General features: G+C 39.6%; 1 protein-coding gene and 1 long non-coding RNA gene across 2 annotated transcripts in view; one reads left to right on the top strand and one right to left on the bottom strand.

Moving 5' to 3' along the window:
- Window positions 1-11,394, bottom strand: part of LOC108166309 (uncharacterized) — a 34,778-nt gene extending 23,384 nt beyond the window's left edge. The window contains exons 1-2 of the long non-coding RNA XR_001776633.1: window positions 11,305-11,394; window positions 10,626-10,684 (exon numbers count right to left, since the gene is read on the bottom strand). This is a non-coding gene — a long non-coding RNA (uncharacterized LOC108166309). The remainder of the gene's footprint in view (window positions 1-10,625; window positions 10,685-11,304) is intronic.
- LOC103465519 (tripartite motif-containing protein 35) lies at window positions 768-3,764 on the top strand. Its single transcript, XM_008410457.2, has 2 exons — window positions 768-1,319; window positions 1,417-3,764. The coding sequence occupies exon 2, from the start codon at window positions 1,434-1,436 to the stop codon at window positions 2,592-2,594; it is 1,161 nt and encodes a 386-aa protein (XP_008408679.1). The 5' UTR covers window positions 768-1,319; window positions 1,417-1,433; the 3' UTR covers window positions 2,595-3,764.
- Window positions 11,395-11,810: the final 416 nt, after the last annotated feature.

An 11,810-nucleotide genomic window follows, 5' to 3' on the forward strand; every position in this document is an offset into this window, starting at 1 on the left:
GTACACTGAGACATGGAGTCTCATTTCCTGATTTATGAGGAAATATGAGGCTCCCTAATTTTGCAAAAATTTGTTTTGTATGTTAATTGTTTTTGTATTCAGCGTTTTTATGAGAAGCCTTATAGTTGGCTAATTGTATGTCTTATTCTGTTACTAAAGCAGACATTCTCACTTTTGTGTAATATTTTAATCAAAACGTTTAGAATTTTATTGATCAGAAAAACAAGTGGATAAAATGCTGCTGCGCTAACCAGGTAACAGCAATTTGTGACTAGTTTGCAGATAAATTTTTGGAGGCAAATATTTTGCAGGTGATATTTTAAATGTGGCATTTGATACATAACTGCACAGGATAAAAAGTCAGTATAAATTCAATCTCTAAAAAAAAAAAAAAGTCTGATTCTAATTAGACAAATTTTTTTCATAAGGAAATCACTGACAGTCTCTAATGATTTGGAATTGTTTTGCCCAAACTGGCTAGGAGCTCCACCGTAAAAAAAAAACAAAAAAAAACTGTCAAATGGGTTATGATTAACTGGGTTTTCATCGGGACAATGATCCCAAACACAGCAGCAAATTTATAACAGAGTAGCTGAAAAAAAAAGAATCAAGTTGTTTCAATGGTCCTGTCAAAGTACAGGTTTCTACTTGATGGATTACTGCTGGGAAAAAAAAAAAAAACTCAATAAACTGAAGCGCATTTGAAAGCAGCAGTGGATGAAGTGATATTTGAAGCTGAAAAACTGCTGTGAGGTTTTCAGTTTTTACAAGCTGCTGTATGGATACAGTTTTCACCACAGTCAATTTATGGAGGGTTACACGATGAAAGAGATTTGGATCTTAAATCATTACAAGATGTCGAAAACAATTTAATTAAATGAATCTCAGTGACATGTGGACGCCAGTATTTAAAATATGAGGTCTAGCTGGTTTAAGCCCCGCCCCTTTTCTGACACACCTGGAAAAATCCCAAGGCTGTGAACTCTACATAGATAGACTTCATCTGGAATATTTTGGATGCAAGAACTGACGATGTTTATTCTCTGGTGGTCATCTATGTAGGTAAAAACGGAAAGCTTGTTAAATTGTTGATGATAAACAAGATGTTAAATGTCAGGTTTCAACAGACGAATCAGCAGGACAAACAGGTTTAAGACCCACCCTTAAAACAGCCCAGCAGAAATCAAACAGGAAGCACTTTGTGACCAGAGTGACACACCGTCAGATTCCTCTGAGTGACTCCAAACGCAAGAGAGAGAGAAAACAATGGAAAAGTTCGACTTTTCTGCTCCGAGCTGCTCAAACTCCAAACACTGATGGTGAGTCTGACCAGAAACACAACTCAAGTCTCTAGGATGAACAGAGAGGAGGAGACCATGACTAACTGGACTCTCTGTCTGTCTGCTGTGTTTTCAGCTTCGGTCAAAGAGTAAATGGCTTACAGATCAAAGGAGGCTCTGTGCAGTCTGCACTCTGAGAAACTCAAACTCTTCTGTCTGGACCACGAGCAGCCAGTGTGTCACATCTGCAGAGACTCAGCGAGGCACATCAACCACAGGATCAGGCCCATCGAGGAAGCGGCGCAGAGGAAACGGAGGGAACTGCAGGAAAATCTGGAACCCATAAAGAAGAGGCTGAGGCTCGGGAAGAGAGCTAAAGACGAGTTTGATCGGACGGCAGAACATATTAAGTTCCAGGCCAGGCACACGGCGCGGCGGATTAAGGAGCAGTTCAAGAAGCTCCGACGGTTTCTAGAAGAGGAAGAAGAGGACAGGCTGGCAGCACTGAGGGAGGAAGAGGAGCAGAAGAGTGGAATGATGAAGAGGAAAATAGAGAGACTGAGCAGGGAGATGGCAGCACTTTCGGACATAATCAGAGACACAGAAGAGGAGCTGGGAGAAGAAGACATCCCTTTTCTTTACAGCTACAGGGCAGCAGCGGACAGAGTGGAGCGCTGCCCCCTGCTGGAGGTTCCACGGCTGCCCTCAGGAGCTCTGATAGACCAGGCCAAACACCGGGGCAACCTGGCCTTCAGCATCTGGAGCAGCATGAGGGACGTCGTCTCCTACACGCCTCTCGTCCTGGACCCAAACACTGCTGACGGAGATGTCAAACTGTCTAAGGACCTGACCGGCCTGAGGCTGGAAGAGAAGCAGGACCTCCCTGAGAACCCGGAGAGGTTTGACGGTTGGTCGTCCGTCCTCAGTTCCAAGGCCTTCGACTCAGGGAGTCACAGCTGGGACGTCGACATTGGAGACAGCTCGTTCTGGACCCTCGGTGTGTTAGCGGGGTCGGTTCAGAGGAAAGAAGAGACCCGGTCCGGACTTTTTGTGATAGGGTTCTTTGAAGGCGAATACAAAGCACGGTCGCCGCCAGCTCCTCCCACTGCACTCCCAGTACAGAAGATGCTCCGCAGGATCAGAGTGAATCTGGACTGGGACAAAGGCAGGCTGTCGTTCTCTGATCTGGACACTTACACACACGTGCACACTTTTACACACACTTTCACCGAGAGGATGTTTCCGTTCTTTATCTCGACTGAAATGAGAATCCTACCGAAGAAGATTTCTGTCATAAAGCAGCAACTCTACTGAAGGTCACAAAATCTAGATAAAGCCTTGGTAACAAAACTGAGAAACAGGCGAAACGTGTATCAGTAGAGATTCGTTTTACACACAGACGAAATTAACGATACGTCTCTGTTGAAGACCATGAAGCTCAGAATGGTCACTGAAATAACTCGACACTGACAAAAGTAGTAATTTACTGAAAATCAATTAATTAAAATTAGACACTGTGTTACAAAAAATCACTAATGAAACAGGCTTGAAGAAAAATTATGCTGGCTGTTACTTAATATATTGTTGCACAACTTTTTGAGGCACCTGTCCACAGGCATGTTGGCCCACTCCCTCTGCTCCAGTTGTCTCAGATGTCCAGTAGGATTTAGATCAGGTCTCATATAAGGTCAATTCAGAATAATTCAATGTTTTGATGTTCTTGTGTTTTTAGTTTTGTATTTTGGGTCATTATCCTGTTGGAAGACCCCCTGACCTGAGACTGAGACCAAGCTCTCTACTCGGCAGCACATTTCTCTCCAGAGTGCCTCCACAGTCTTGAGATTTCATTGGACCCTGGACAGATTCAAGACACTCTGTGCCAGACGCAGCTAAGCAGCTTCAGATCATCATCACAGAAACTTTCTGGCTTGTCGATACGAATCAGGGCAAATTCCAGTATAGCTTTTTTATAATTATCTTTCAACAGTGGCATTCTCCTTGGTCGTCATCCATTATGTCCACTTTGGATGAAAAAACGACAAACTGCTTGACCTGACACTGATGTACCTTGATCTTCAGGTTTAGCATTAAATTATTTGTTCTGTGCTCTTTGGTTACCGTTTGTATTAGCCTTCTCTTCTTTATCATCAATCTTCCTGCTATTACCAGGCAGGTTGGTGACAGCCCTTAAACGTCTGAATAATATGTGAAACTGCAGCATTAAGCTGCTTGGAGACGGTTTTATAGACTTTTACCTTTAATATGCCTGTCTATAATTTTCTTTCTAGCCTCCTGGATCTCCTCCTTGGTTTTCTGAGCTCCATGTTCAGTGTGGTAGCAGAATGACTGACTACAAGCTTGAAGATGCTTTTAGTGTGAATTAGATGACTCACATTAGTTTAACACGTCCCTATTGTCAAATTATTTAAAATCTTTTCTCAAGGTACTTGTGCCTGTTTCATTAGTTTTTTTAAATTATTAATCAGTTTTTTTTATTATTCTTAATCTGCTAATTATTATTAATCTGAATTAATAATTTGTTATTAATTTCAAAAGTAATGTATGATTTTCAGCAGCTAATTTTCTTTAAATCTTCTATAAATCGTTACTGTTGTCATTTGCAAATTATTTCAGTGACAATTGAAGATTTGTTTGGTTATCAACAGGCGTAGCAACAATTTTGTCCAGGTGTGTCTATGCCACGTGTATCCAAAATTTACTCAAAGGCCAAAAAAGTATTAAAAACTAAAGTTGCAAAAAAATTTTATTGTCCTTTTTGCTGGTGATCAAAAAGATGATATACTAAATATGCTACTTTATTCCGAAAGGATGTTGTCACAACTCATATTATCCTAATTTTAAAAGGAAATTTAAAAACGGATTCCTAAAAACTAGTTTTTCCTCTTGGAATCTGTGAAGAAAATAAAAGAAACACTGCGACCTCCTGAGTATCTATGTGCCTGTGGGAGTAAGCAGCTGTTAAACATCCTACCTTTGTGATAAATTTAGAAAAACATGAAAACGATTCAGGACAGAATTATTATCTCTGTGTATCAATCAGAGGGCGACTTGATTTCTTCTTGTTTGTTCAGTCAAATATTATTTGAACATCTAAGATTTTTCTGCACAGTCTGGAGATCAGAGCGATCAGTTCAATGCTGCCACATCAGAACAATAAAAACCAGGTAATGCTTCCTGACAGGCTGCAGTCATTTGTCACATTTCTCCAGTTTCACCTGTGAGTGAAGAGGGGAAGCATCACAGCAGCCACGTCTCCTCTGAAAATGCTAAAATTAACTTTTCTGCAATATGACATGTTCACGTCTGAACTGCAAGGTGTAAAAGATGGAAATGTACAAACATGCATTTTAATCAGTCAACAAGAAGCTTTCTGGACATCACAGGAGATGAAATTTAACTTGTTTTCACAAGACAGAACCAAACTACATACGTTTTGGGTTCAACTCATTTGGATTTCAACAGCATAGAATGAAATCACTTCTGTCCCATCCATCCATCCATTTCACACACTCCTGGTCAATGTCACAGAACTGCAGGCCGGTTAATCATTACATCACCTGGCCAATGCAAAGACATGCAGGACAGACAACCATACATTCACAAACCCTTATGTCTATGAACAAATTTAGATTCATTTTGTCGTAAAACTGCTAAGAAAATGTCAGCCAATCCCCCAGTATGACATCATTTTACCGGTGTTTATTGTGTGCCGTCAGGCCTTCTAGCACACAGGAACGGCTGACTTTTGGCATCCCACGTGTCCATCACTCTAGTTTCGGATGGTCCAGGGTCAGTTTGCTATTAGTACCTCAAGGGCTTTTAGAGCTAAACATCAATCCTGATAACCAGTTTTTACCCTTGTAGATACAGATTAAACACATGGGTATTCATGGGCCCAGAAAACTACCGTGGTTTTGAAAAACATGCAGTAAGTGTCCTCTTCCTGGTAAATATTTACTGGAGTCAAACAACCACATTTCCTTTTGGGGAAATGGTGTACAAATGACTTTAAATTGTCTCCTGTCAAAGCAGGAATGACATGTCCTTTTGTTGGATTTGATTTGATGGTACAAAATATCCTCTGGCAGAAGGTACAAATTCTCACCCAGAAAAACCTAGCATGAAATTATCAAAATTGCGAACGGCAAAGGAGCAAAACGGATTTTTGTAGAATGTGAAACAAGCCAGAGGGTCATCAAGAGCTCTGGTACCATCAGGACTGGAGGTTCTTGCATTGCTTTGGGGTGGAGTGCTTCAGATTCCTTAGCTACCCATTTTCTTATGAGGCAATTCACAAAAAAATAAATAAATACACTAATGTGTCCTTTTCTGGATAGGAGGGAGTAACCTTTTACTCCTTTACTAATCAGTATCCACACATTTTATACTTTGTCATTAATTTTTTTGTCAATGTTGAAATGTGGCTGTTTATTTAGATGACATGAAACATATGAATAAATCATTTGTTGGGAGTTAAAAGCTGTTAGTTTGTACAACACCAACTTAAAATGACCCCAAACAAATCATGAAAAGTCCAGAATATGGTCATATTTGATCATATCTCAAATTAGGACCACATTTTAAGACCAGCACTGCTTTGCAAATTATGGTCTTAAGCATAAAAACATGCTAAAAAAAAAAAAAAAAAAGTCTAGAAAAGTTTTTTTTTTTCTTCAAACATTTCATTAGTGACAAACAGTATCTCGCCGTCTTCTGAGCGTCTCTCTACCTGAACCATAAATGTGTGATTGTGTGTCCTCTAGGTTTGCTTGAGGCCTCTTAATCTTTGTGCATCAGTTTGGAGATATAAATATCTCTGCTGTATTTTCATACCTTTCAACAAAATAAACAACTTCCCCCTCAGAGCAAATTCCCAGCTGAGTAGCAGAACACCATGTGACCCCGAGTCACAAAGGGGTCATCTAGCTCATTACTTTCCAAACCGCTTGTGGCAACAGTAACTGTATTAGCGGGATTCATGAGAACAGGCGTAACATGTGCTGTCCCAGCTTCCCCTCCGGCTGCGGTCTTTATCAGATGCTGTTGCCTCGTTGCTGGGCTGCTGGCCTCCGGCTCTGCACCGAAGATAACAACAACAAACCAATTTGATCACTTCCTGCAATCCAATCACTTCAACAATGTGTCTGTGTCACTGCCAGAGTCAGAGGAGTGCGTTCGCCAATGTTCCTTGAAATGCAACGGATTGTCAAGGGGGGAAATAAACCATAAATGTTAAAGCTGCTTCTTCACGACATGTTCAGATCCGATATTCAGCTCCCTTTCTTTTTAAAACCACATCTGTAATCATTCCAAACACATCTTTAGCATAATATATATTCATATATATATATTGCTGTAGAGGTTTGCACAAACCTCTACAGTGGAAACAGAGCAAATCGATTGCTATGAAAGCTGAGTGTATTGTACTCTGTCGTAATGACAGCCTGAAGGCATGTCCCGGCCTGCCCCGGCTCAAAAGTTCAATGCTGTTCTGAAATGAGCGGGGCGCTGGGCAGGAAACGCATAAATAATTCACTGTGATCTCCGTGTGGCCTGCCTGCGATACGGCTTGGATTCCCGAAGGTTTCACAGACATAAAGCGCTCTGTTAGACTCGTATGACGAGGGCTTCAGACAATCACAGCAGCTGTGGACCAAATCCCCGGTGTGAGCTGAAAACCGGATGAAAATCCTCGCTTTCCATGCAACGCAGAACAGAGACAGAGCACAGACAAAAAAACAAAAAAAAAGATCAAACAACAGATGAATTTTCCTCAAACTGATGCAGGACTGAGTACAAACTTTTACAGGTGAAACCGCAGAGACTTAACTCTCGTGCTGATTCTCAGAAGTCAAACTCGGCTCTTCAAATGACATCACATTATGATGCCTGTAGATCGGGTTCTTGGTCACATCCCTGATCACTCAGCCGGCTCTGGGAAGAGTCCTGCTGGTTCCCAACTTTTTCCTGTACCAGTCAAGTCTCCCGATTTGGCAGAGAAACTAACGGATTTTACCCATTTTCCGCCGTGCTCTTGTATTAGCATTTTCCCGTTTCCTGCTTATAAATGTTTCAATGACATACAAGTTGGTGAGGCTCGTAAGATTAGTTATACTAATCTTATGACATTTTTCATTGATGTTTCATTCTTCTATTAAAAAAAAGTTTTGTTTTTCTTCCATATCACAGATGTCTTATAGCTGGTGAAGATTCACGAGAGAGTTCAGAAATTCTCAAAGTGCTAATTAAACTTGTCACCTGAGGGGAAAAAAAGATTTGACGAGTGCAGAGTAAAACATGATATGCAGTAGAGGTGGAATCGTGTTAAATAATAGAAGTGAAAATTTTAATCTATCAAAAAGAAAAACGGGCCGTGAGTAATTGCATACATTTGTTGTACTTAGATTCTCTGTCTCTCCCTCTCTCTCTCTCTTCTTTCTTGCTTTTCACAAGTTCATGCAAAGAATCAGTGGTTCACGATTTTTTCATAATTTCCTCCAGTTCATGTAGGATGATGGATATTTTCAGCACTGATAAGCTCAGCTAGCACCAAACTGCCAAAACAAACTCCCTGTAAAGGAATGCCAGACCCTCCCACTGTAACCTGTTTTCTGTTTTCTCCTTACATATAATTGTCTTTATGTTTTCTTTTAAATACTCGTATGTTCTCCACAGATATTTTCAGAAGCCATGTCAAATCATTTAAAAGGGTAAGAGTCAACAAAACGTTACAAATCCCCACCCCAAAAAGCCGCCCCGTTTACTGGGAATAGATCTGATCAGCAGATTCAACAGAAAACGTCAAAAGCTTCTAAAGTGGAAAGATCTCAGCACAATTTGCTTCACAGAAAATCCTCATTAGTCTCTTTCTTTGTAGGCCAGGAGGGCATGCCAAGACCACGACCATCGCCAGCTGAAGTCCTGTTGACTCACAACATGCATAATGGAACAAAACACCAGCTCTCCGTTTTCTAAACTGATGAACTGGAGGAAATGATGAAAATTGTGACGGCTGGCTCTGCTACAATCAGATGTTTGGAAATCTTAACGCTTGACGGATCAAAAAAAAAAGAAAAGAAAAATCTTACTGATTTTAGTCCGGATCAGATCAGGAAACATCTAATTAATTGGGTTTCAGTTTCCAAAAAGAAAATGATGGTGCATCCCTAGTTATTTTTTAGGTACAAAACACTGGAAAATATTGGGGGAAAATTCAGGAGTAGTCAAGGTGAGGATCTCAAATTTTAGAACACTGAATTACTGCGCATGGTTCTGGTCGCGTTAACCAACCACGACACTCACAAATATCCCACAATCCAAAGACGCTGGAAAATGGTCTGCAGATTACAACAGGAACCCACAAACTAAAACTGAACATAGTTGGAGCATCAGGGATTCAGCTGTGAAAATGGTCATTTCATAATTTAGAGTAATGACGCGGCTAGAGCTGGCCTAATAAATATTTGAGCACATACTGTAGTTTAGAGAAAAAAAAATAACCCCACTTCTGTTATGAATAAATAAGTCTAATCTGAGCTGCTGAACACATTGTTACGCAACAGCTCTGAGAGTCCTCCTTCACAGCACAGAGAGCAGCTTGACATGTTCACTGGAGGAGAGCGAGCTCAGGCAGCGTTTTCATCTGATCGGCTTTGTTGTGGCAAAAATCTGCTGTAATTGACGGCGGAGGCATGTTCTCTCTAGCGGATTGGGTTAAAATGAGATGACTGATAGAGACGGGGGTTGCTGGGGAAAAAAAAAAAAAAAGCATGCTCATCGGTCTCTCCTCCCCGCCGCTGCGACTGGGGAATGAAGCTGTCATTTTCGTTCATTTTGCCACTTGCTCTTGTTTTTTTTTTTACCCCTTTCGCAAATCAATCCACACCGGCCTCCAAGCTCAGTACCGACGCTGGAGCTCAGCTCTGAAGTCTCGCTCACGTCAGCTGATACGTTTCGAAGCAACGTTTTGATTAACTAAAATTACCATCTGCACGAGGACAGGAACTTTGACAGTTCTAGACGCAGGGCATCTGTAGGTTACATCAAGTCAAATGTAAGACTTTTAAAGACCTTTTTAATGCCAACTTAAATAAAATTTAAGACAAAAAAAATAACGGGTGTTTGTGGGATCCTGCTAGCTCTGTAGTTACAGACTAAATTTAAGACCTGTGAATAGCATATTTAAGGCTAATTTTCTTTTTCTTATGAATTTAAGACATTTTCAAGCCTTAACTTTAGATACAAGAATTTAAGACTTCCTAAGAACAGAAGTTTAAATGCTCTCATGTTCTTGAAACCTATAAAAACAATTTCAGCACGTACTGAGAATAGATGCTTTAACTTGAGTGATTTCTTGCAGATTTTATCTGCTGGCTCAGGCTAATTAAGATAAACTCAAATTCACATAAAACCCAACTAATATCCCACAGCAAACTGCACCTCCACCACATGTTTGTTGCAGCCATCCATGAGCGCACGGTATAATTTTTACAGAATGTTTGATCACTGTTATCAGAAAATAATAACGTTCATACAAACTGACTGGTTTGCTGCGATGGACCTCAATTTAAAGATAAAAGTCTGGAGAAATCGCTTCAGATTAACGGTAATCTGCTTTGTTCATTTTACGATCAGGGATGCTTCGTTTAGCAAAACCGTTTCGCATTAGTCATATTAAAATACGTCACTATATCACATTACACCTGCCAGTCAACAGGACCATTATAACTCAACATGACTCAGATGAATTTTGTTTAAATTCACTCTAGTGTGGCTCATTGTATGTGGCTGGATTTAGAAAACTCTCTAATGGGTTCAGCAGCGACAGACTCATCTCTCAGTTCCCGCTGCTGACGTTACATTTTTATCCCCGATGGCAGCTGTCTGACTTTTGAGGCTACGCTTTCTTCAAAAAACCGGGATAAAAAGTGCTGTGCATATATAAACTCAGCAGGAGGAGCGCATGGCGGCTGCGGGTTTTCCTGCCTAAGACCTCCAAAGCCAACAGTCACACAGTGTTAGCACAAATCCTTTTTTGCATGTTTTGCCTTCTGGTTGTCACATTTAGATAAGATTTGTTATATAAGCGAAGAGGTTCTGTCTTATTTACCACATGACTACTTCCTGTCTTTTTGTGGTTATGATTTTAAATACTCAAAAGATCAAATGTGAGTTTCCTTAAGGCATCAATCTCAACACCACTTTTATTCTTAAGCTACGCGATCCTATTACTTCAGATTATAGAGTATGGCAACATTTTACTGAACACATGCAGAGAACACAGAACTTTACATTGCTTGTCACTACAAGACCACAATTCCTTACCGTCACCAAGTGTCTGCAATGCTGATGAGTGGATGAGCCAAGTTTCCTTTCATGTTGACCTTAAAAAAAATAAAAATAAATAAAATATATAATAATAATAATAATAATAATAATAATAATAATAATAATAATAATAATAATAATAATAATAAAAACAGGAAATAATTATTTTTGGTTTCCCAAAATATGTTATAATAGTTCTAAACTTAAAAAGCATGACAGAAACCTATTTTGTATTGTCTTTATGAAATAAGACCAAAACATAAAAGCACATAATGTCTATTCTAATGACAAGATTCTGACAGAATCTTGTCAGTATCTTAAAATTACAAAGGTGAAATGCTTTATGTTCAAATAAAACAGAAAAACTGTTGCATACTTTTAGTTTTTGCAGGTTAGATTATTGCACACAATACAGAATTGAAATGCTGCTGAGAATCTGACAATATTTAATAGTTTATCTGTAAGGTAATTTTACTTATATAGCTCATTTTCAGCAACAAGGTAATTCAAAATGCTTTACATGAATTAAAACCTTAACCATGGACATTTCTCTGGCACAAGACTCTGGCACCACAACTATATTTGTCCTTGAAATATCATGAATATATTCTTGTATTTAAAAAGTACAAAATACTGTTAGTGTGGCCCTAATATTCTTCATATTTGCTTTACTAACCTCTGCCGCCGTTTTTATTTTTTCTGTCACAAACGTCTCCATCTCTTCCATTTGGAGGTAGTCAGGTTTCAAACCATCCGCCCAGGTATCTTCCTCCTCTCCATCAGCTCTGTGGGGTGATATACTTCTTCTTCTACCGGCTTGCGCCACCATGTTGATTAATTTAAACACTGCTGCCACCTAGTGACCGGAGGTTTCTGTAAGGCAACATAGCTCTCCTGACTCTCGATTAAAACAAACTGAATTAGATAGATTTCTGAAAACATGTATCAGAGGAAATAAAAGAAATAACATCCATCCATCCATTTTCTTTACACCCAGATAAACTGTATTGTACAAACAACTAAACTTGGTCTTTCCAGAGTTAACAGGGTGGCTACTGCAGGTGAGGTGGTTCCACTGTGAAAGCTTGTTGCACAATACAAGATCACCATGTTATCAGTATATTCAGAATAGTAAATAAGCATTTTAATCAACATTTTTAAACTTGTTGTTTTATATGTTTT

Source organism: Poecilia reticulata, linkage group LG5, assembly GCF_000633615.1.
Source record: "Poecilia reticulata strain Guanapo linkage group LG5, Guppy_female_1.0+MT, whole genome shotgun sequence".
Taxonomy (NCBI): Eukaryota; Metazoa; Chordata; class Actinopteri; order Cyprinodontiformes; family Poeciliidae; genus Poecilia; species Poecilia reticulata.

Excerpts from the sequence above, each read along its gene's own strand:
- LOC103465519 (XM_008410457.2), top strand. The coding sequence starts at position 1,434 with ATGGCTTACAGATCAAAGGAGGCTCTGTGCAGTCTGCACTCTGAGAAA.